A 26,733-nucleotide genomic window follows, 5' to 3' on the forward strand; every position below is an offset into this window, starting at 1 on the left:
GCAGAATGAGACAGCCTGGAGGTGGCAGCATCAGGAGTCCTGAAAGTGACCAGGTGACAAAGTGGTGCGGTGGGTGGCAATACCAGTACCTGGTGACAAAGGTTGGTGAAAAAAGGAGAACTTGGCATCAGATATGTGGCATCAGGTGGGTGGTAGAATCAGAATAGCAGCTGAGGCAGGAAGGCAGAAGAAAACGGTCTCTTTTGTAAAAGTGTTACTGTGCATAAGTAAGTATTGAGGACATGAATTACGTAAAACTTAACTTTTAATAATATGCTTAGGATAAAATATATGGTCCTAATTTTTTTTTTTTTAAAGGGGTTATCCAGGAAAAAACATTTTTTTTATATATTAACTGGCTCCAGAAAGTTAAACAGATTTGTAAATTAATATGGAAAAAATAAATGGGGCTCAAGGGTCAAAGATATCTGGTTTAAGTTGATTGGTATTTATTAATATATAATACAAAAAGAACTAAATAGGGATGTACAGGGCCCTTGTACCACCCTAATTAATTGAATAATACAAAATAAAATATGATAATCCCAATATAAAAAACTAAAATTAACTATAAAATTAATAACAACTATAAAATGCAATTTGAGCCTGTATATCAATATGTAGATCTTCTGATCTTGAGGAACAGCACAGTATAAAAGTTCATTCCACAACTCTTGTTTCCAAAGATCTTCAATAAGATAAAATGTATCCGCTACAAATAATCAATTGATGCGGTAGTGCTGTATCCATCCAAACCTTGGCAACTAGATCTCACCAACACAGTGATACAATGTGGCACTTTGTGAGCAGTGAACAGTCACTCAGAATCACTCTTTAAGCATTTCTGCGTATTGGCCCGATTGGCTTCTCGCTAGTAGTCGTTGCATGCGATAGGCAGAGTGAGTAAATCGGCGGCGTTCCTCGTGCAAAGGTCGCGCGCTCAGAAGATGGTTCACTGTGATGGATGCCTTAGATCTGGCAAATAATTATTATTCTCTCAGAAGAATGTTCTTTAATGACAGGCTCAATATCGCAATGTCTAAATCGCTGGACGCGTTTCAAAACCTTCCTCGGTTTTTTCTTCAGCAGCGGAACGTGTGAATTATATCAAACTGATGGTTTATATATCTTAAATCACGCCCCTTCAAAATGACCTAACCTATGACCTCACATCCTGAACAAAAAATCTATTAATTACCATTGTGGATACTAACAAAATATAAAAAGAAGAAATAAATAAGAAATAAATAAATAAACCCCATTTTAAGCTTATCTGTTCACATATCAACACTTTTATACACACTATATAACATAATAAACCATATATGATTCGTATATAATTATAAGACATAAAGGAAAACACATAAACCCCTGCTAGGACTGTTGGTACTAATCAATGTCAGTAAGCCACTGGAACCGACGCTGAAATAACATAATATCTCATTGTAATAAGGTAAATAGCATATGAAAAATAATATATACACAATATATATAAACGAATACATATAAAAAATGTAATAATTAGTAAAACATAAATAAATATAAATATATATATATATATTCATATATATACACGGAAAAAATATATAATAATAATAAAAATAGAAATAAAAAAAAAAATAAAAATAAAAAAAAAAAAAAAAAAAAAAATAAATAAAAATAAAAATAAAAATAAAAATAAAAAATAAAAAATAAAAAATAAAAAAATATAAAATAAAATAATCATAAAATAATCATTTTTTAGCCAATACTCCTCCACCAAGACACCGTCCACATTCACCTCAAAAGAACTATTACAGACCTCATTACGGTTACAAACCCCAATATGCTCGGGGTTATCCCAACACATACAGTCCCCGGCCATCACATTCCCCACATCACCACTGGCGTCACTCCAAACCCCATACAATGTACAATCCACAATTCAAGAAATCACAATTCACATATCACCAGACTCCATATCACCCCACGAACTCCCAATTTCACAATCCCAACCTTCAACCACTACCCAAACACACTATGGAACCCAGGAAAGTAATACAAACAATAGAGACCATAGCACAGGTCCATCCAACTCCACTCATCGGCCCAACCAGTCAAAACATGAACAGAAAAAGAGAGTACGTAGAGGATATAATAGAAGAGGTAGAGCAACCCAAAACAAAATCAAGCAAAATTTAGAGATAGAAAATGTAATATTCAATCTTAGTTCAGTCACATTAAAACCCAACCAAATTAGCCTATTAAATAAAGGACTTAAATTTGCACCAAGTCAACAGCTTGATAAATTTGGCATATATATTGGGATCGAAAAATATATACGTAAACTAAGTCTCAAAAAATATTTTTTGAAAAACCCAATAGCCCCTATCAATTCCACATCCACTTATGAACACACGACCCTGAAGAATAGATCCAATTTCTTTCCGAGACATGAGATTAGTTCAGACATGACTGCATTCAAGAAGGCAGTAGAAAGTGACCTTAGAAAAATCAGAACTACAAGAAATCCATGGGTTAACCTTACCCCAGCAGAAATAGGAGCCATTAAAGATCTGCAAAAGGATCTGTCCATCACCATTAGGCCTGCAGATAAGGGAGGTGGCATAGTGGTGATGGACACCTCCTCATACTCTCAAGAATGTTTATCTCAGCTAAATGATTGCAACACATATAAAAAACTCCAGGGAGATCCTACCACACAGTTCTATGAGGAGCTGACGACATTATGTGATAGAGCAAAAGAGAAGGGTATATTATCCAAACATGAATATGATTTTATTACAGGGACACCCAAACGTATACCTGTATTTTATACGATACCCAAAATCCACAAGAATGCCAGTCATCCACCAGGCCGACCAATAGTGTCGGGTATTGGATCAATTACTTCAAATCTCTCCCAATATATAGATCAGTTTTTGCAACCCTTGGTGAAACTAACAGATTCGTATTTGAGGGACACTACACAAATAATAAAGATAGTGGAGACAGTAAAGTGGGACCCTACTTGGCTCTTAGGCACTTTGGACGTTAGCTCATTGTATACTGTTATCAATCACCAGCAAGGTATTGAGGCCATTTCTTCTATGTTACATAAATATGCAGAGTTATTACCAGAACAAATCAACTTTATCACAGAGAGTATATCTTTTATTCTTACACATAATTATTTTTTATTTGGTTCAGATTATTTTTTACAGATTAACGGTACAGCCATGGGCACCAGATTCGCCCCCAGCTATGCCAATCTTTTTATGGCCAATTGGGAATGTACCACCATCAATCCCCAACTGGGGGAGAATCTGGTGTCCTGGCATCGTTATATCGACGATATTTTTTTCATTTGGCGTGGCTCCAGTATTGAATTAGACTCATTTATATCATCACTTAATTCTAATAATCTTAATTTACAATTCACTCCTAATATTAGTTCTACTTCTGTTGAATTTTTAGATTTACTTATCACCACCAGTAATACTAGTTTGATTTGCAGCACTTACCATAAACCAGTAGCTAAGAATGGATTTATATTACATACCAGTTGCCATCTACCTCAGTGGCTAATTAATGTGCCAACAAGCCAGTTTCGTAGATTAAAACGTAATTGCACATATAATGAACAATTTGAAGCAGAAGCTATCATCCTCACCAACCAATTTTTAGAAAAAAATTACCCCCTGATTAATATCCAGCAATCGTTAGAGAAAGTACGTAAGGTAGACAGATCTACATTTTTTATTCCCAAAAACCCAATTCCAAGATCTACAAACGAGTTAGAACAATCCAAATTGATCATACCCTTTAATACCAAACATAAAAAAATTGAAAGCATCATTACTAAATATTGGCCAATATTACAACAAGATAAAGTGTTGGGTGATATCCTTCCACCCAAACCACCAATCATTTACACAAAAGCAGCTAATTTGAGCATTAAAATTGCACCTACTGTTCGAGCAGAAATTTTGCACAAAAAAGCATCTTCCACACTTATAGACCTCAAGGGTTTTTTTAGATGTGGCCAATGCCCGAGTTGTAAAGTAACTAAATTTGATAAACGTACTTTATCAGTGAAATCGTTTACAAATGATTTTGTCTTTGAGATCAATGAATTTTTGAATTGTGCAAGTAAGGGAGTTATCTACATAATTGAGTGTCCGTGCCAGAAACAATACGTGGGACGCACGTCACGGGCACTCAAAACCCGAATATTAGAACATCGTTACAATATTAAGAAACAAAATGAGAAACACCCCCTTTCTGCACATTTCAAACAGTATCATCAAGGGAACCCAAATAATCTTAAATATATGGCCATACAACAAATTCAACATGACTGGAGGGGGGGCAATTTTATTAACAAAATGTCAAGAGCCGAGTCGAGGAAAATCTTCGAATTCGGCACCTTGGCTCCTAGAGGTCTGAACAGCGATCTAGAAATTTTTGGTTTTTTGGATTGAAAGTGGGGTTGGGCCCTTTGGACGGTCTGTCGGCGTTTGACTGTTTCCCAGTACTCCGACAGACCCTTCGTCGGGCCCTTCCCAGCGCTACTATAGAGAAGAGTTAGAAGCCTGAAATCTGTATGTATAAATAATATACACTTTTGAGTCTGTATATGTTCCATTTTGCTGTCATATTTACATATTACTATTTAGAGATGCCCGATAGTCCATGAAATGTATTTACAATTCAAATTTTATTTTTATTTCTACTACAAAAACCTTTTATTTTTATTTTTATTTTTATTTTTAATATTTTTATTTTTATTTTTAATATTATTATTATTTTTATTTGCATTTTTATTTGTATTTTGTATTTTTTTATCTTTTATTATTATTATTATTATTTTTATTTTTACTTTTATTTTTATTTTTATTTTTTATTTTATTATTTATTTTATTTTATTTATTTATTTATTTATTTTTATTTTTTTTTTTTTTATTATTATTATATATTTTTTCCGTGTATATATATGAATATATATATATATATATTTATATTTATTTATGTTTTACTAATTATTACATTTTTTATATGTATTCGTTTATATATATTGTGTATATATTATTTTTCATATGCTATTTACCTTATTACAATGAGATATTATGTTATTTCAGCTTCGGTTCCAGTGGCTTACTGACATTGATTAGTACCAACAGTCCTAGCAGGGGTTTATGTGTTTTCCTTTATGTCTTATAATTATATACGAATCATATATGGTTTATTATGTTATATAGTGTGTATAAAAGTGTTGATATGTGAACAGATAAGCTTAAAATGGGGTTTATTTATTTATTTCTTATTTATTTCTTCTTTTTATATTTTGTTAGTATCCACAATGGTAATTAATAGATTTTTTGTTCAGGATGTGAGGTCATAGGTTAGGTCATTTTGAAGGGGCGTGATTTAAGATATATAAACCATCAGTTTGATATAATTCACACGTTCCGCTGCTGAAGAAAAAACCGAGGAAGGTTTTGAAACGCGTCCAGCGATTTAGACATTGCGATATTGAGCCTGTCATTAAAGAACATTCTTCTGAGAGAATAATAATTATTTGCCAGATCTAAGGCATCCATCACAGTGAACCATCTTCTGAGCGCGCGACCTTTGCACGAGGAACGCCGCCGATTTACTCACTCTGCCTATCGCATGCAACGACTACTAGCGAGAAGCCAATCGGGCCATCTGCAACAAAGACTTGAGGTCTCCAGACCACCATCATTCTAAGTTGGTCAGACCAAGGGGCTCCGCTTGACAGCGCTGCAGTCCCCCAAACGGTGCCCACCACCAAGTGCCGCGATTATAGGAGTTGGCCGAGACTCCAGCAGCACGATCCCGGACAGAGGCAAGGCACCGGCCACAAGACGTCATACAGCCGGCCCCCAACTGAAGGGAGATCCGTGATATCTCGGAGTGGTGAGCATTATATGAAAAATATTGCAAACTGGCTTCTATGATGTATGACATACGCAGAAATGCTTAAAGAGTGATTCTGAGTGACTGTTCACTGCTCACAAAGTGCCACATTGTATCACTGTGTTGGTGAGATCTAGTTGCCAAGGTTTGGATGGATACAGCACTACCGCATCAATTGATTATTTGTAGCGGATACATTTTATCTTATTGAAGATCTTTGGAAACAAGAGTTGTGGAATGAACTTTTATACTGTGCTGTTCCTCAAGATCAGAAGATCTACATATTGATATACAGGCTCAAATTGCATTTTATAGTTGTTATTAATTTTATAGTTAATTTTAGTTTTTTATATTGGGATTATCATATTTTATTTTGTATTATTCAATTAATTAGGGTGGTACAAGGGCCCTGTACATCCCTATTTAGTTCTTTTTGTATTATATATTAATAAATACCAATCAACTTAAACCAGATATCTTTGACCCTTGAGCCCCATTTATTTTTTCCATATTGATCCTATTTTTATACACCGTGGGTATAGGTGTGTGTTGGGTTGCTCGGGTCCTTGGTGATTGTCAGACAGACAGGAGCCTCTCCGTTTTGCTTATAAGATTTGTAAATTACTTATATTGAAAAATCTTAATCCTTTCAGTACTTATGAGCTTCTGAAGTTAAGGTTGTATTTTTCCGTCTAAGTGCTCTCTGATGACACGTGTCTCGGGAACTGCACAGTTTAGAAGAGGTTTGCTATGGGGATTTGCTTCTAAACTGGGCGGTTCCCGAGACACGTGTCATTAGAGAGCACTTAGACAGAAAAGAACAACCTTAATTTCAGAAGCTCATAAGTACTGAAAGGATTAAGATTTTTAAATAGAAGTAATCTACAAATCTGTTTAACTTTCTGAAGCCAGTTGACAAGTTTTTTTTCCTGGATAACCCCTTTAAATCAAACAAAAGGAAAGGTGTTCCAAAAACACCATGTGCCACCTACACCACCAATTATTGATGTAATGCAAAGACCTCTAAAAGGTGGTAGAGAACAACATAAGGTCCATTGTAACCAGTGGGGGTAAACACTTCCCCTGTAAGGCCCTACTCTTGTATTATTAATTCTCTTCTTGGCAAGTGTTACTCGGCCTAAAAAGGGCTGCCACACAAAGGAACCTCTCCCTATTTCCACCTACAATCACTGCCATTTCCCAGGGTTTTGAGGTTGAAAAATGGATTGGTTCCTGTTTGCGGCTGCCCTTTTTATGATGAGTAACGCTTTCCTCGAAAAGGTGGAAGGGAACAAAGTACTGTCCATTGTAGAAGGTGGGGGTAAAAACTTCGCCTGTAAGGCCCCCACTCTCGCCCTATTAATTCCCTTCTTGGCAAGTGTTACTTACCCTAAAAAGGGTGGCCCCACAGAGGAAACTCTCTCTATTTCCCCCTAAAAACCCTGGGAAATGGCAGTGTTTGTAGCGGGGAAATTGGGAGAGGTTCCTGTGTGAGACCGCCCTTTTTAGGGCGAGTAACACTTGCAAAGAAGGGAATTAATAATGCGAGAGTAGGGCCTTAGAGGGGAAGTTTTTACCCCCACCAGTTACAATGGACCATACGTTGTTCCCTACCACCTTTGCATCACATAAATACTTGGTGGTGTAGGTGGCACATGGTGTTTTATGCACACCTTTCCCTTTGTTTGATGTAAAAAAAAAACATTTGAGGACGTATATTTTATCCTAAGAAAACTTAAGTTTTATCTAATGCATATGCTCAATACTTACTTGTGGTCTGTTGCCGAGGAATGTCTGTAACTGAGGAGCAGTACCTAAATTCTGTTTGGCACTGTAACAGAGCTTGATGTGGATCCTCTACCTGTGTGACTGATGACTCGGACCATATCGGGGAGTGGAGTCTAAGGTGCCGCTGGTCTTCACAAGAGCCCTCCGTAAGGCAGGATAGGCTTGCTGCGGCAGTCGACATCCAGGTCTCTACCCCCGACACAGCTCGACCACACAGGTAACTGGGTAAGGCGAGGTACCGAAGGAAGAGGCAGTAGTGTAGTCAACGTAGCAGAAGGTCAAGGCAGGCGGCAAAGGTTCGTAGTCAAAAAACATAACAGGAAGGTCTGGATACACAGGTATGGCAGCAGGCAATAGGAACGCTTTCTCTCAGGTAATAGGCACTGAAGATCCGACAGGGAAGTGTGGGAGGTGCAAACAACTTATAATGTGGTGTCAGGTGTATTCACTAATTATGGGCGTACTGGCCCTTTAATTTTCCGAGCTCCGGCATGCGCGCGCCCTAAGGGATGGAAACGTGCGTGCCGGAGCTTAAAGACAGAAGGAGCTGCAGGACCGGAGCAGGGTGAGAGATGGGCAGGGATTTGAATGCTGGCACATCCCGCGATGGGAATGCCGGCCCCGCCGGTGGTCAGGGACACTGTACTCACGGCTGGTGCTTGCGGCCGGAGTGCAGTGTGTAACAGTACCCCCCTTTGGTCCCTCCCTCTTTTTACGGCTCAAGAATCTTTTGAGAAGATCCTGATCTAGGATGTTATCCTGTGGTTCCCAAGACCTCTCCTCTGGTCTGAATCCCTCCCAATCTACAAGAAAGAAGCGTTTTCCTCTGTTGAGTTTGGAGTCCAGAATTTCCTTGACAGAATATACATCAGAGGTACCCGAGATGGGAGTAGGAAGAATGTCCTTTTTAGAGAAGCGGTTATGGATGGCGGGTTTCAAGAGGGAGACATGAAAATAATTTGGGATTCCAAGGGAGGAAGGCAGATGAAGAGAATAAGCCACTGGATTAAGACGTTTCTTGACCTTGAAAGGACCCAAATAACATGGACTCAGTTTGTAACAGGGTACTTTGAAGCAGATTTATTTAGATGACAATCACACTTTGTCCTCTGGTGAGTATTCAGGAGGAGGGCGCCTTTTCTTGTCCGCTTGAGATTTCATACGGGTCATGGCACGAAGAAGGGAGACACAAGTCTTCTTCCAGATGGAGGTGAAGTTCCGTACAAATTCATCTGCTATAGGGACACCGGAGGGAGAAGACAAGGCCAAAGGTGGACCATGATGATGTCCATAGACCACAAAGAAGGGTGAAGTTTCTGTGGATTCGGTATCCCTATGGTTGTAAGAAAATTCAGCCCAGGGTAGTAGATCGGCCCAGTCGTCTTGGCGGGCAGAAACAAAGTGGTGAAGATAATCTCCCAAGATCTGGTTCACCCTCTCCACTTGATCATTGAAGTGGGGATGATAGGCAGAGGAGAAATCCAACTTAACTTGTGAGAAGATGTGAGCAGAGTGCCCTCCAGAATTTGGAGACAAACTGGACTCCCTGGTCAGAGACAATATGTGTTGGTAAGCCATGGAGACGGAAGATATGGGAAAGGAACAGTTTAGCTAGTTGAGGTGCAGATGGTAAACTAGGCAAGGGCACAAAATGAGCCATTTTTGAAAATAGATCCACAACAATCCAGATGACCATATTGCCACTAGAAGAAGGAAGGTCAGTAATGAAGTCCATTGCAATATTAGTCCAGGGCAGGTCAGGGACAGGCAAAGGATGTAGAAGACCGGGAGGCTTGGCACGTGGTGTTTTTTCCCAGGGAACAGAATGAGCAGGAACGAACAAAGTCAATGACATCCAGTTTCAGAGTGGGCCACCTATACTGTCGGGAAATTAGTTGCAAGGCTTTACAGACAACGGTATGACCAGCCAACAGAGAGGAATAACCCCATCTCAAGATTTGGAGTCTCAGACGAGGAGATACTTAAGTCTTCCCAGGGGCCAGATGCTGAAGACTTGCTGGTGCTGCGGAACAATATGTTGAAGATGTGATTCCAGGTCCTGTGCCTCAGAAGATCTAGATAGAGCGTCAGCCCGAAAATTTTTCTCTGCTGCAAGGAAATTAATAAAAAAAAGTTAAACCTGGAGAAAAACAGGGACCAGCAAGCCTGTTGAGGGTTGACACGATGGGCAGACTGAATATAGAGCAAGTTCTTGTGATCTGTATAGATAGTTATTGGATGCACTGAGCCCTCTAAGAGATGTTGCCATTCTTCCAATTCCAACTTAATAGCCAGGAGCTCATGATCTTTTATAGTATAATTTCTCTCCGCTGGAGAGAAGGTCTTAGAGAAAAATCCGTAAGTCACAGTCCTTCCCTTGGAAAATCTTTGTGTCAAGACTGCTCCTGCACCAACTGACGATGCATCCACCTCTAAAGTAAATGGCTTGTCCGGATAAGGTCTTGACAACACCGGAGCAGAAGCAAAGGCAGACTTTAAGTGTTTGAACGCTTCTTCGGCCTCTGGAGTTTCGGATTGGCAGTTTTTTTGGTAAGAGATATGATGGGGCAACCAAGGTGGAATAGTGAGGAATAAACTGCAGATAATAATTGGCAAAGCCAAGGAAGCGCTGAATCGCTTTCAGACCAGAAGGTTGAGGCTACTCCAGTACAGCGGATAATTTGTTAGGATCCATTTGTAGTCCTTGACTGGTGACAATATACCCCAAAAATGGAAGACTGTTTTTTTCAAAGGTACACTTTAAGTTTTGCATAGAGTTGGTTATCTCAGTGACGCTGTAAAACTTAACAGAGATGGAGATGATGAGTGTGAAGATTAGACGAATAGATGTGAATGTCATCCAAATCGACAACGACACAGGAGTAGAGAAGGTCCCGAAAAATATCATTGACAAACTCCTGGAAGACTGTTGGAGCATTACATAGACCGAATGGCATTACAAGGTACTCAAAATGTCCATCTCGAGTATTAAACGCAGTCTTCCACTTGTCCCCTTCTCTTATACGAATGAAGTTAAAGGCACCACGAAGATCGAGTTTGGAGAAAATCCTGGCACCTCGCAGACAATCAAACAACTCCAAGATTAAAGGAAAGGGATAACGTTTTTTACTGTAATTTTATTCAGTCCATAGTAGTCGATGCAAGGACGCAACGACCCATCTTTTTTTCCACGAAGAAGAACCTGGCTCCGGCAGAAGAAGAGGATTTCCTGATAAATACCTTCTGAAGGTTCTCCTGGATGTAGGTTGACATGGCCTGGGTTTCAGGAACAGACAAGGGGTAGATTCGGCCCCTGGGAGGTGTGGTGTCAGTCAGTAAATCAATGGGACAATCTTATGGACGATGTGGAGGCAAGACTTCAGCTTGCTTTTCACTGAAGACATCAGCAAAGTCCTGGAGGAACAAAGGTAAACTGGGAAGAGGACGATGATTTCAACTTGGTCACACGTATATAAATACAGTGGTTGTTGCAGTACGGACCCCAGCGAAGAACTTCTCCAGTTTTCCAATCCAGCTGTGGGGCATGAAGCTGCAACCATGGTAGGCCAAGCAAAAGAGGATAAGTACAGTGTGGGAGTATGTAGAAGACAAATTCTCCTTATGCAGGAACCCGATCTGCATTGACAGGGGTTCTGTGCAATACAGCACGGTCCAGTCCAGTCTTTCTCCATTGACCATAGAGATGTACAGTGGTTGTAAGAGGCGAGACACTGGCAGATGATACTTATGCACTAGGGAGGCCTCAATAAAGTTCCCGTTGAGCCAGAGCCCAGGAAAGCCAGAACGGAGATGATCTCTTTAGAGGGAAGAAGAAGCTGGACCATCAAATTTAAGCGTGGAGAGGTCGAACTCACACCTAGGGAGGCCTCTCCCACGAACTCTAGGTACGAGCGTTTCCCTGTGGCTGTGGATGCAGAGGACAATCTTCAAGGAAGTGGTCTGCACTGGCGCAGTATAGGCATAGATTTTCGGTTTGTCTGCGAGTTCTTTCCTGCAGGGTCAGGCGAGACAGATCCACTAGCAGAGTCTCCACTGCGGAAAGCAACATAGAAGGTTGCGGTGGTTGCTGGAAGACTTGTGCCAGAGGTCGTGCAGATTCTCTTTCTTGTCGTAGTTCCTTTCGTCGCTCAGAGAAACAGATATCAATCCGGGATGCCAATTGTACAAGCATTTAAGTTAGATGGCGATTCCCGGGCAGCGAGGACATCCTTAATTTGGCTTGATAATCCTCTCTTGAAAGTAGCGCAGAGAGCTTCATTATTCCAAGACAACTCCGACGCCAGGGTCCGGAACTGAATGGTGTACTTGCCCATAGTGGAATTGCCCTTAGATAGACTCAGCAAAGCCGCCTCAGCGGGGGGGGGCTTTAGCAGGTTCTTCAAAGATACTGCAAAATTGCGTCAGGAACGCCTGGAGATTGGTAGTGATAGCATCACTGCGATACCACAGCAGAGTTGCCCAGGCCCTTCCAAATAGGATACTGATGATGAAGGCCACCTTTACTCGGTCCGTGGAGAACTGGTCCGCCATGAGTTCAATGTGCACGGAGCACTGCATCACAAAACCACGACAGGAGTTGGGATCCCCCTCAAACTTTTCTGGAAGCGACAAACGGAGTTTGGTTCCGGAGGATACTGCTGCAGTGGGAGGCTGTATTGGAGCCAGAGGAGGCTGTGGCGGTTGCTGCTGAGCAGATAGCAATTGCTGCATCATGGCGGATAGCTGGTTCAGCTGCTGGGCCTGCTGGGCCAACTGCTGTGACTGAAGCTCCACGATAGAACCAACATCCGTGTTGTTAGGCAGAGGAACCCCAGTGGGATCCATGGCCGGATCTTACTGTAACGGAGCTGGATGTGAATCCTCTAACTGTGTGGCTGATGATTGGGGAGCGGAGTCTAAGGTGCCGCTGGTCTTCACCAGAGCCCGCCACACGGCAGAATGGGCTTGCTGCGGCAGGAAACACAGGTCGCTACCCCCGACAAGGCTCGACCACACAGGTAACTGGGCAAGGCGAGGTACCGAAGGAAGAGGCAGTAGCGTAATCAACATAGCAGAAGATCAATGCAGATGGCAAAGGTTCGTAGTCAAAAAACATAGCAGGAAGGTCTGGATAGATGGGCATGGCAACAGGCAATAGGCACTGAAGATCCAGCAGGGAAGTGTGGGAGGTGCAAACAACCTATAAGGTGGTGTCAAGTGTATTCACTAATTATGGGTGTACTGGCCCTTTAAATTTCTGAGGTCCGGCGTGCGCGCGACCTAAGGGATGGAGACGCGCGCGCCGGAGCTGAAAGACAGAAGGAGCTGCAGGAGCGGAGCGTGTGGAGAGATGGGCCTGGATTTGCATGCGGGCGCATCCCATCCGCGGTCGGGGACACAGGGACACTGCGCTCATGGCTGGTGCTTGCGGCCGGAGCGCAGTGTGTAACAGGCACTATGCATATTTGTGAAGTGTTGGTGGGGCACCATGGTCAATCTACTCTGATGCATCAGGCATTCGTGGGTGGAAAGCCTGGCTGATCCTTACCTGATTCCTCTTCACAAAGGTCAGTGTCTCCACATTTTTCGTGGACAGACGAGTTCTCCTTGGGGTTACTATGGCCCCCCCACACTAAACACCCGCTCTGATGGCACACTACTGGTCGGGCAGGACAACTTTTCCAGGGCAAACTCTGCTAGTTGTGGCCACAAATCAAGTTTGGCTGCCCAGAAGTCCAGTAGATCTTTAAGGTGTGTTGGCATGGTCATGTCAAGGTATACCATCACCTGCCGGTTAAAGTCCTGTTCCAGGTCTACCTGCTGCTGATGAGTTGTTTCACTATGCGGGTGAAGAAAGCTACTCATCAGCTACTGTAGACTCAAGCAGCTGCTGATGGAGCTAGTACTGCTCCTGCCACCTCACCCCTCCCCAGCAGCCATGGCAGTGGAAGATGAGCGCAGAGGGCTCCCCGTGTCAGACCTGCGAGAGGATGGACGATGGCGCAGATAGGCATCAGCCAACTGACTACATAGGATGTCTCTGTAGTAGGTCAGTTTGTCCTCCCTCTCAGTGAGTGTGAAAAATGCCCCTGTTTTGTGCCGATAGCGAGGGTCCAATAAGGTGTAGAGCCAGAAGTCATCCCACTGCCAAATGGTGACAATTCTGTGGTCACTACGCAAGCAAGTGAGCATGCATCGTGCCATTTGTGCAAGTAACTCGGAGGCACTCCCTGCCTCCATCTTCACAATATACTGCCAACACGTGTTGTAGTAGATGAAGCAGTGGAATGATGCTGTTCATCCCGTAATCCTGGCGACTGACTAATAATGATGCTTCCTCAAAAGTTCTGAGCAAACGGCAAGTGTCACGTATGAACTGCCACTGGTTGACATTGAAGTTAAAAAGGGGAGTCCCCCTATCCCCTTTGATCATCAAGAAATCGGTGATGGCTTTTTTCTGTTTCGAATAGTCAGTCCAACATATGGAGGGTGGAATTCCAACGTGTGGAATTGTCGCAAATTAGACTATGTTGGGGGATGCAGTTCTGACGCTGCAGCTCAAGGAGGGTGTGCTTTGCGGTGTACAAGTGGCTGAAGTGCATGCAAAGTTTCCTTCCCATTGTTAGGATGTCTTGCAGATAGGGGAAACACTTCAGGAACCGCTTGACAACCAGATTGAACACATGTGCCATGCAGTGTGCATGGCTTAGTCTTCCTTGTTTCAGTGGACACAAGATGTTCTTCCCATTGTCAGTCACCATGGTTCCCATTTCCAGTTTTCGTGGAGGAAACCATGATTTGATTTCTTGATAAATGACTTTTAGCAGTCCCCCCCCCCCCTGTGTGACTCCGTTTGCCAAGGCAAACCATGTGAAGAGTAGAGTGACACCGCCATGCCCTGCACACATGGTATGCTGGAGGGGCACTGAGACTTGCCGTGCAGTGGAGGTTGAGGACACGGTGGAAGATGAGGAGGCGGAGTCGCACACTGTCACAAGACCAACATCCTGCGAGCGTGGAAGCAGAAGCAGCATGACCTGTCCAAGTTGCTGTTGTTGTGGCTGTGTAGGAACCACATTCACAGAGTGGGCTGGAATGGACATGTATTTTCCCTTACCTAAGATACAGCTCCACACGTAAATGCTGCAGTGCACTTTGATACACACTGACAGGCTCAAGGACTGGCCCACTTTCTGTTCCACAAAATTGTACAGGGCTGGTACTGCCTTCTTTGCAAAGAAATGACGGCTTGGCACTCTCCACCTCAGCTCTGCACAAGCCATCTGTTCTCTGAAAGGTGCAGAGTCCACCTCTTGAAAAGGGAAGGACTGCAGCACCAGCAACTTGGGCAGGAGCACAAGCAGCTTCTGCACCGCTGGATGAGTGGGCGCATACTGTTGTCTTTTTGACATGGCTTTGCCGATGGATTGCTGACGGGTATGACTCGAAGTAGGAGGAGCAGGAGCATCTGGAGCAACATAAGATGGGTATGACACACAGCCTCCTTCGGCTGAGGTGGTGGAGCCATAGCTAGCTGAAACAGGGAGCGGCATGCAACTTGGTGATGCAGTAGGCTGGACCAACACATCGGAGCCACGGTTCTCCCAGGCCGCTTTTTGGTGACGCTGCATATGTTTACGCAGCGCCATGATGACAACATTGGGACCCTGGCCACGCTTCACCTTCTGCCGACACATCTTGCATGTGGCCAGGTTAACCTCCTCCAGATGCTTGATGAAAAACTGCCACACTGCCGAATAGCTGATTTTCCCACCAGGTAGTGAACAGGAACCCCTGTTTCACTACCTCCTGGGAAGGTAGGCTGCCGCGAAGCAGGGGGCACATTTGGGCACATTTGGCTCCAGACTTTCCACTTCTGCCACCATGCTGACTGTCAACCATGCTACAACCTTTCTGGCTCAGCTGCTACCTCATGGGCAACCTGCAACCCTCTTCTCCTGATGATGATGAAGCCTCTTCTGCACCCGGCTTCCAAGTGCGATCGGCTTCATCATCATTATCATAGAGTTGTGTCTGCACGTCACTGATGTCCTCCTCAGGTTCCTCAACAGTCTCTGCCTCAGGAGCCTGAATACTCTCAACACCACCTCCCACGCCACTCTCCTCATCACTACTTGCTCGCCTAGCGGAGGAAGCGGTGGATGTCTCCTCCACTTCTTGGCTGGGCAGTAGCTGCTGACTGTCCTCTAGATTGTCCTCACTTAATAGTGGAGCTGAATCCACAGCATAAGATGCTTCTTTAGGGGAGGGAACACCATAGAACAGAGGCAATGGGAGGACAAGGACTTCTCCCGGGCCATGCCAATAGAGGGTTGTGTCTGAGGAACCCACCGACTCTTGACTGGGGGTGTCAGATGGCACTTGTGATGAAGTAGATGACCGTGTTAACCAATCGATGACGGCAGATGGGTTTCTGGTCTAGACACGACCGCTAGCTAATACCAGGAGCTCAGGTCTCTCGCTGCGACTCCTGCTGCCACTCGCCCATAGTCTGCTGTGACCTCTGCCTGATTAATTTAGGCCTCTGCCACTCCTCTGTGCATGTCCTGGCACTTCTCTGCCTGACATACTTTATGCGTGTGTGAGAGGAGTACAATATGCTACAGTACGCTTAAAAAGTATTTGTGTACAACACCAGACAGTGAGTACTTTTGCCTGGCCTTTCACATTATCAAGCTTTGTGAGACTTTAACAGGAACAAAAATGTACACCACTTAGATGTACGTATGTGGTATGCACTTATGAGTGGAGAAAAATGCACTACAGTATGCTTAAAAAAGTATTCGTGCAAAACACCAGCAGAACAAACCAGTAGCACACAGTCACTGTGTACTACATCCAAAATTGCACTCTCTCAATCTCACTCCCTTCCCTATCAGTGCTTCTAGGCAGGATTTGTGCTTGAGTTGAATCGCTACTGTTTTGTGCAACACACTGCTCTCTGTCCATCTCTGTAATAGAACACTGTAGACAGTGACTGGGAGTTGAATCGCTGCAGTAAGAATGCTTTTCTGTGAAAAACACACTGCTTTCTGTCCTCTCTGTGCAACAGAACGCTGACTTGACTAGGAGGTGAATCACTGATGGAAAAAAAAAACTTTTCTGTGCAACACACATCACTATCAGTCCCTATCTATCTCTCTGCAGTGAAGGGCTGAAATGACTGGCCGCAATATGGCTGCCGATTATATTGGGCTGTGACATCACAGGGGCTGCTGATAGGTTGCATGTGATTCATGGTAATCCCGCCTACCCTTGTTCTTGCCTTCCCAGGATTCCGTGTCCCATGTCCTCACATGTGGATCCGCCATTTTAGATATCCTGGAGCCTGGACTGCACTAAATAAAGTTTAATGAAGTGATTCACGCGATAGAATCGCGGCGATATTCACATTTGTTGTGAATCAAAATTTTCCTGAAATTCATAACGAATTTGAATTTGTCAGATTTGATTCGCACATCCCTATCAAAAAGTCCGATCAAAACAATCATGGTACCGATAAAAACATCAGATCAAGGTGCAAAAATGAGCCCTCATACCACCCCGTATACCAAAAAATTCAAAAAGTTATAGGGGTCAGAAGAGGACAATTATTCAAATTTTTTTAAAGTAGTAAAATAAAGAAAACCCATATAAATTGGGTATCATTGTAACCATATGGACATACAGAATAAAAATATGGTGTCATTTTTACTGTAAAGTGCACTGCGGGGAATCGGAAGCCTCCAAAATTTACAAACTTGCGTTTTTTTTTTCTTTTCAATTTTGCCCTACAGTTTTTTTTTTGGTTTGGGTTTGCCATAAATGCTGTGGTGAAATTATTGATGTCATTACAAAGTACAATTTGTGGTGCAAAAAATAAGCCTTCATATGAGTCTGTAGGTAAAATTTTAAGCGTTATGATTTTTAGAAGGTGATGAGGAAAAAAATGAAAGTGCAAAAATGCGAAAACCCATGGTCCTTAAGCGGTTAAAGCCATGGTTCTTCCAGGGATGATGTCCTCTGTATTCACCACGTCAGGCCGCACCATGGTAAATGAGGCTCCAGAATCTCGTAAACCCACTGTCTCCCAGTCCCCCCACAGTTATACTCTGCAGGTTATCCCCTCTTTTCTTCACCACTCCGGACACTAGAAGAACGTCTGTGTGTCCACTAGCTGCCGGGGGAGAATTTTTTGTTGTTGGGGAAAGTGGCACTCAGGTGCCCAATCTTATTGCATCTGTAACATTGGCAGGTGTCCCCCCAAACCAATATGGCTCGTGTTGCTTATGGTGCGGTTGGCAAGAATTTTCTGGCTGGGCTGGTGGTGCACTAAGGTTGTATGGCTCCCCTCCAGGTACTTGTTCCAGCTTGTGCAGATCCACGCTTTGCTGTTGGTGCCTGGTTATTAGCAAAATATCCCTCTCTTGTGATAACCTATAGGTACGTTAAAACATCACTTTTATTTTAACTGGTTAAAAGGCTCAATGCTATGCTTAAAAACAATAGCACAGTCCCTATAGTACTAAGATTAAATCTTCTGTGGGATATATATGTGTGTCACAAGACGCCTGCAGTGCGTCGCTGCTGAGGGACTGATAGTTAATTATTAAAAAACAAAAAACTATGTTTCCCCTATAGGGTTTTGTGGTACCAACCACGTCCTCAGGGGTTTGAGGACGTGAGTATGTCTCAACCCCCTGAGGACGTGGTTGGTACCACGAAACATGTAGGGGAGACATAGTTTTTGTTTTTTAATAATTAGCTATCAGTCCCTCAGCAGCGACGCACTTTAGGCGTCTTGTGACACACATATATATCCCACAGAGGATTTAATCTTAGTACTATAGGGACTGTGCTATTGTTTTTAAGCATAGCATTGAACCTTTTAACCAGTTACAATAAAAGTGATGTTTTGACGTACCTATAGGTTATCACAAGAGAGGGATATTTTGATTTAGGGTTTTTTTTACCCCATCACCCATGGGTGATTGGGGTTTGGTAAATTGGTGTTGATTATCCCTATCCCTACTCTGGGCTATTTTTGTTCTGGTTATTAGCAAAATCATCTCCTACTGCTTCCGCTGCTGTCTGCTGGATTCTCTTTGAAACTCTCTGGCTTCAATGCTCTGTGTTTGGAGAAACAGATCCAGGATCATCAAGTTCTCCAAGGCCTCATAAGTAGTGACTTGTAGGCCCCCAGCCCACCTGTCCTGCATGTTCAGTGCAGCTTTCGGTGGCGCTTTGTTGCAAAGTCCGAAACTTTTTCCGATAAGCCTCTGGAGTCAGAATAAACTTTTTAGCAGGGCATATTTTATTGCCTTATAGTCTTGGTCACTTTCAGAGGGAAGAGCTTTCCCTCGCAACCGCGGGGTTAGATATCACTCCCACTGTTCCTTAGTTGGAACTGCCAGCAAACCTTTTCAAATCCCTTCAGAAACACATCCAAATCACCATCTTTCTCCATGGGGAAATGTTCCAAGTGGGTTTTGTGATCGCCTTGATCCTGCACATTACTGCATGCAGAGAAAGCATCCCCTCTCAGCCTCAGAACCTCCAGTTCATGTTTCTGCTGCGCCTCTCTTTCTGATGCTCTTTCTGCCACCTCTCTCTCAGCGGCTCGTGCCTTTCTCTCTGCGACTTGTGCCTGTGCCTCTCTCTCTGCAGTCTGGTACTGGAGAAGCAGTTGGAGTTTCATATTAGCATCCACATTCCCAAGGTGTTGTAAGGCAGTCCGCATATAAGAGTCCAAGGCCTCATGTGGAGTACTGTCCTGATAGGGAGTAATGTTGTATCATTCCCCAGGAGATATCAGGCCATGGGTGGCAGTTCCAGGTGTCGGACTTTGACTCTTGTCACTCAGCTCTGCTGCATGGGCATTATACTCCACAAGTTGTTCCTTGTTGTTTTCCGCAGTAGAGATCCTCTTAGATCTTCATTAGCTCCAGTGCAGGCTTGGACTGCTTGCGATATGCCTTCATATTTCCGAGATGAAACAGATGAGATAAAACAGGAGATGGGGAGGGCAGAACTTGCACTCTTTTTGTATGTCTTTTAAACCAGCACTGAGCTCTGTATTTGGAATTTGCACACAAGAATATGTATGCAATTTCTTTTAGAGCTATTTTTTTTTCTTCTTACAGGTAAAATTCAGCAAGCACTAAATATCTCTAAATTCATCCCGACCCTGCCACCAGTTGTCACGATCACACCCTTTTCGGTTTAGCCAAGACTCTAGAGAGAGTGTGATGGTGCAAGGGTTAAAGCCGCCAGACCTCTGGGTATCCACTACTAGTTCAAGCAAGTCACCAAATTAACCATTTGATAAACTTGTTTTACCAGAGCTTCCTTCAGAAAGGTCAGCTTCTATAATTAGAGATCAAAGATCAGAGCTGATTAAGTAAACATTTAATCTGATAAAAGGTATCACAGTGCTCTGTAGAAATTAAACAAATGACATACAGGTACAAAAATCTATAAAAGAGTTCCCACCAGGTGGGGGCATCTCTCTTCTGGGTTCCTTATCTCAGTTAGTTTGATTTAATGATAGGACCAGAGACATCTCATATGCTGCTACGAAGGCTTTTAACTTCAAAAGAAGTATACCACTAACAGCACCCCCCCCCCCCCCCCTCAATAAAACTAAAATACACAAAACAGAAGCACAGTCTGAATGAACCCTCACTCATTTGGATGATACATTATACACAAATACAATTAAAATACACATGTATGTTTCCATTATCAGGCCTTGGGCCTGACAGCCCCCCTTGAACTGACTAACTGCAATATTGATCACATTAAAGGCAATGTTGACTACTACTTTTCTGTTACTGATTTGTGTGGAAAAAAAAGGTACCCAAACTTTTATATTTCATGCCTTGCATGATCTCCATTTTGTATTCACTTTTGGAAACTATAATTCATATGTGGTGGAGATGTGCTTGTACTTTTTTTTGTTCTGTTAAAATATATTATAAAAAATAAAAAATAAATATTCAAGCACCAGTATAACATACATTCTATATTTCATCACAAAATGGCAGTGATTAGATTTTCTACTTCTGCTATTTCAAAGCCATCTGTTACTTTCATACAATTCTTGCAGGTTCAACCAATAGATACATCCTTGATTTCTGTACTGAAAGCAAAACATGATATATATCATCCAGTTGTGTCTAGCAGCCCACTCATTCAAGTGAAACAGCCATCAGTTAAGGCTTTCCACAAGCCTGTCACAATTTTCCTCCCATGCCCTCCGAACCCAGAGAAAAAAAAAGCAAGAGACGATGCAGAAAATAAAAGGGCAGCAAGCGCTGCTGCTTCAAAAACCACAGGAACACATCAGATTCGGTAAGGTTTTCAGTTTTTTTTTTTTTTTTTTTTTTTTATTGCACACTGAATTCTTTGTTGCTTATCTGAATTCTTATTATCTGTAACATCCATTGAGTTTACAGTTTTAAAGTTATGGGAAAAAACAATTTAAAACGTAAACTGTATTTTCAGGTCTTGTGAACCTAAACCTTATTTTTTAAAGAATAACATATAGTAAATAACGGTTTTGATATAGTCTTACATAAGATCAATTGCTCCATTTATGAGTGTTTGCAACCCTACAATGTCACAGGGCAGCAAAGTTAACAGACACTTGTTCAGAGCTGTAGTTTGAAAGGGGTACTCCACAGGCCAGCGTTCAGAACTACATGTTCTGAATGCTGTTTTTGAGCTGCGGGGGTCGACCACGGAGTATCAGTGGAGTACCCCTTTAAGCTTTGAGTTCCTAATGCCCAATCTGTCCCCTTACCATCAGCTGTCATGGTACCTTCTTATCAGAAGAAATAGGATTAGACTATAGCCTCTCTCCCTCTATGGCCACCCTATTTTCCTTGCCTGGTGCACTGCTTGTGCAAATAGGCAAACCCCATCTGTTTATGGGGTAGCAAGGCCACTTTTAGTGGTGACACCACTAGCCATGGCCTTGCCTCAGTCCTTCTTATTATATGCATCTATAAAAACTGAGAAAGTTTCATCTCTGTTATCAAAAATCTAGTATAGCAGAAAATAAAATTTAGAACAAAGTCAAGAGTGTAACTAGATTCCACATCAAAGCAGTGACAAATTTGTTCTGTATTGTAGTACACTGTGAATTTCAGGCAAAAGTCTTTATAACTTCTGTATAAGTGACAAACTATTGTATATTGTATTTGTAAATCATTTGGCTTGATCCTTAATTCTGTTTTCTTATATCACAGAGCGGTCAATGCCTCAGTGAGAACGCATGGTGATAATCCTAGTGAATTACTGAAATTAATGGCATTTAAAGAAGATCACTGGATTGTTTTAGATGACACTGTGGTCAGAAATATTCAGAATGGCCTAGTCTCATTTGAAGTGACTGAACATCTACAGAGGTAAAATACTGAGGACATTAATTGGCATCAATTCAGTATTATCTGTTGCACCACTAGAGCACATGAACATTTTATTCTCATTCGAGCCATATTTTTGAAGCCTGTGTGCCACTTTTTCTGACCCATATGTGTTATTATCACATTTCCTTGTGTGGACTTCAGTGATTCCTCATTCTTTGAAAAAGTGTTGTAAGTATTTTTTGGGGACCACAAATGAATAGCCATTTTCAAATTTAGATCTCCAGGTCAGATGCATAACTGTTAGTAATGGCTAGTGTTTATTGTGTGCCATTTTTAATATTGGTATTTTCTTATGGGGCAGAGGTGCCTTTGTAGTGTCTACTGGATGAATGATGTAAAACACAGTTTGTGACGCCAGGGTAACCTCCACTTTCCAAGGTTTAGAGCTCTCCTGGGCCAAGAGCTGGGGCAATAATGCAGGGATATGGAAAACTAACTTTACTGAGACAGATGGTAAATCCTTCACATTACAGATTTGTGCAGGTGCCTTGCTGGGACTTGTAGTTCCTTGTACTTAGCTGAATTGAGATTTGGTACTGATGACAACCCACTCGAATTTTTTGACTGTCTAATAGGTTAAAAGTCTAAAGACTAAGGTAGGGGGCTCCCAAAGGGGCATTAGGATCACTTGGTTCACCATGCAAGACTTCCCTTTAAGTAACACTGGGAATTATCACATAACACAAAATGGTAGCATAACACAACACAATATACACCAGAGTAGTGGGCACCGAACAGAGACATTAGCAGGGCCCCAGTGGGACTTCTACCTATGCACCACCTATAGTTACACCCCTGCTTTAGATTATTAACAGTTGTTCTCATGTAGCTTTAGCTTTGTGTTTGACAGTATCTTCTGGCCAGCATAAAATTCTAACTTGTAGTTATTTTGCAGACTGCAGCAGGTTTTCCTCAGGAGCCTCCACTTTCGCCATTTTTACACAGACGCATGCTCATATTATGTTGCTTCCTCCACCCTGTTGTATGGTGGAAGTCTTGTGTTCTTGGAGATGTGCATTATTTGGCCTACACCAATCACCGCATTCAATTATTGTTCTAAATTGTTCGCAGTTACAGGGAAAAACAGCCTTGTGACACTGAGTATAGTCACATGGAATGAAACTGTAGTGTCACTGCTCAATTGTAAAGACATATATCACACATTTTTTTAAAAGCTGTGGCACATTACACATCCATATTTCCAAAAAAATCTTTACACATTTGTATCAAAATGTAGAAGACCATGTCTGACAGCAGGGTATTGCTAGACAGCTGGGTTACTCCCCCTGTAGATTCTGATGTTCAGCAGTGGTAGACCTACTAAGATAGCCATGAAGTGGCATATGGGCTTATACCATTTAATCGAAATACAAACTAACAAACTAGTTTTTGTAAATTTGGCAAAAAAGCATTAGATCAATGGATAACATGCGGTTGATTGATAACCCCTTTAACCCCTAAGCCTCTTAAGGACACAGCCCATTTGGGCCTTAAAGGGGTATTCCAGGCAAAACATTTTTTTATATATATCAACTGGCTCCGGAAAGTTAAACAGATTTGTAAATTACTTCAATTAAAAAATCTTAATCCTTCCAATAGTTATTAGCTTCTGAAGTTTTCTGTCTAACTGCTCAATAATGATGTCACGCGTCGGGAGCTGAGCATGATGGGAGAATATCTGCATAGGAACTGCACAGCTCCCGGGAGGTGAGTCATCAGAGAGCAGTTAGACAGAAAACAACAACTCAACTTCAGAAGCTAATAACTATTGGAAGGATTAAGATTTTTTAATAGAAGTAATTTACAAATCTGTTCATCTTTCCGGAGCCAGTTGATATATAAAAAAAAGTTTTGGCCTGGAATACCCCTTTAAGGACGCAGACAATTAAATTTTTACGTTTTAGTATTTTCCTCCTCGCCTTCAAAAAATCATAACTCTTTTATATTTTCATCCACAGACTAGTATGAGGGCTTGCTTTATGTGAGACCAGTTGTCTGTTGCAATGCAATCACTCACTTTACCAACAAAAAAAATACTATTTGTGTGGTGAAATCAAAAAGGAAAACCGCAATTTTGTTAATTTTGTAAGGTTTGGTTTTCACGCCGTACACTTTACGGTAAAAATGATATGTGTTCTTTATTCTTTGGGTCAATACGATTAAAATGATACCCATGATAACATACTTTTCTATTACTGCTGCGCTTTAAAAAAAATCGCAAAATCAATTTTTAACCAAATTAGTATGTTTAAAATCCCCCTATTTTGAAGACCTATAACTTTTTCATTTTTCTGTATAAGCGGTGGTATGGGGGGCTCATTTTTTGCGCCATGATCTGTACTTTTTATTGAAACCATAATTGCCTATATAGAACTTTTAATCCATTTTTTATAAAAATGTTTGGGAATAAAATGTTATAAAAAAGCATCTATTTTGGCATTACGGCATCTGAGGGGTTAATGGTGGACACCACGCGATTGCAGATGTCGGCCATTACCGGCAGGTCCCCAGCTACTGATAGCAGCCGGAACCTGCCGTGTAGGACTCGAGCACCGCTCCGATGTTCGCGGTCATACACAGGACGTAAATGTATATCTGTAAAATCCGTGAATGTTTCAGATTAAATAATAGTTTACTCTGTTACAGAATGTTGACTGTTTCATGCTTCCCATGGTTCGTGCAGCATGAAACAATTGTCAGTAAGTATGAGCACCCATGGATATTTTAAAGGGGAACTCCAGGGAAATGTATTTTATTTTTGTTTTTTCAAATCAATTGATGCCAGAAAGTAAAACAGATTTGTAAATTACTTCTATTTGAAAATCTTTATCCTTCCAGTATTTATCAGCTGCAGTATACTCCAGAGAAAGTTGAGTTGTTATTTTCTGTCCTTCCTCAGTGCTCTCTGCTGACAACTTTGTTCATGTCAGGAACTGTCCAAAGCAGGAAAGTTTTGCTATGGGGATTTGCTCCTACTAGGTGTCAGCAGAGAGCACTGTGGTCAGACAGAAAATAATTACTCAACTTCCTCTGAAGTATACAACAGCTGATAAGTACTGTAAGGATTACGATTTAATAGAAGTAATTTACACATCTGTTTAACTTCTTAAGCCTGCTGATATGAAGAAAAAAAATAATAATAATAACATTTAAGTTCCCTCAGAAGACATTTTTATATCTTTAATTCCTTTATATTCAAAGATATTTAATTACCAAATGTACATAATCATTAAAATATTTTGTCCCATTATTGATGTTATACATTCCCATATATTTATTTTTTGAATTACAGATTTTTTGTAGTCCGTCTATCCTCAACTATGGACACTATTAACTTGATCAGCTTTGCTCAAAGCCTGGAATACGCTATCTACAGCTCAGTGGTCAATGTTGTGTTGTATAGAAAGAATGATAACTTTAACCAAGTCATTGTTCAGCTTGTTCCATCTAAGGAGTTAAACTGGGAAATTGCTGCCCTATTTGAGGCTGGATACATAGGCCCCCCTGAACCCTCTGAACCAATAGTTCTTCAAGAAGGAGACCAAATTCACTTTAGATTTTCTGGAAACATTTCTGCATCAGGTAAAGTTAATGGTCAAATATACAAAAACACTCTATGGTTTTATCATTGTTGTGAATAAGATGTTGTATTAAGAAAACAAGTAAATATATAAATAGACATGAAAAATCTATGGATACCACCCTCCATTGGGAGTTGCACCTGATACATTATTCAAGGGCATTCTTACAGTGTTGTCTTCCTTCATATCCTCACTGTCCCCTCACCTTGCTTTGCTTTTGCCATCCAGCTTAATGCCCATCACCACCTTCCATCACATGTGGTCCCTCCTTAGCCACATCCCAGTCTCCCAGTTGTTTAGTGCCTCGGGAGGAGGAGATACAGTTACTTATCCCCTCACTGCACTTGTCCTTCCAGCATATTGCACATTTCACGACCTGTTTCTCAAGAGATACTTCTCGTTTAGACCACTGATGGAGTTTCAGTCCACTGTGTTGGCCTCGACCTCCACAAAGCCCAGGTTATCAACTCTTATACAAAAATGTATCGCTCTACCACCTCCAAATAAACCTAGTTTTTCCACTCTTGGGAAAGGAAGCTGAATACCACATTCACAGATGAGGAAGTGGCTAGCATTTTAGAGACCTCACATAGTTTTCTTCATTGCGTGTTAGACTCCAGGAATCCCATTACAAATTGGTATGTAGACAGCACAGGACCTCTGTAACTATAAGGAGTGCAGAGATAGCAGTGGCAAAGCTGTGATTGGTTGCTTCAAAAAAACTACACTAGATTAGTTTTTGACCTCAGACAGATTGATACATCTGAGTCTATGTCTTAAACATAAAGAGGTGTGACATTTTAGTGCACCGCATATACACAAATCTCTGATAATTTTTAGTCTGCTGAATTTCAAAAAGTAAACTCTTCTTAGTAAATCTAGCAACTCTGTGGCTGACACTGAGCCCGGTGAACAAATATACTCCACTTATGAAAGCAATATGTATTTCTTCAACTTTATGTTTTGGAAGTCAGCCTTACATTTGCATGTTAGGGGGTGTGCCCCTGAAA

General features: G+C 41.7%; 1 protein-coding gene across 4 annotated transcripts in view; it reads left to right on the plus strand.

Annotated features, from left to right (window-relative positions):
- DTHD1 (death domain containing 1) overlaps positions 1-26,733 on the plus strand; it is a 118,765-nt gene that overhangs the window by 88,350 nt on the left and 3,682 nt on the right. For all 4 annotated transcript variants that reach the window (XM_056556277.1, XM_056556268.1, XM_056556258.1 and 1 more), the window contains 3 exons: positions 20,819-21,063; positions 21,963-22,121; positions 25,435-25,724. In XM_056556277.1, the coding sequence (XP_056412252.1) occupies positions 20,819-21,063; positions 21,963-22,121; positions 25,435-25,724 (694 nt within the window). The remainder of the gene's footprint in view (positions 1-20,818; positions 21,064-21,962; positions 22,122-25,434; positions 25,725-26,733) is intronic.

Source organism: Hyla sarda, chromosome 1, assembly GCF_029499605.1.
Source record: "Hyla sarda isolate aHylSar1 chromosome 1, aHylSar1.hap1, whole genome shotgun sequence".
NCBI lineage: Eukaryota > Metazoa > Chordata > Amphibia > Anura > Hylidae > Hyla > Hyla sarda.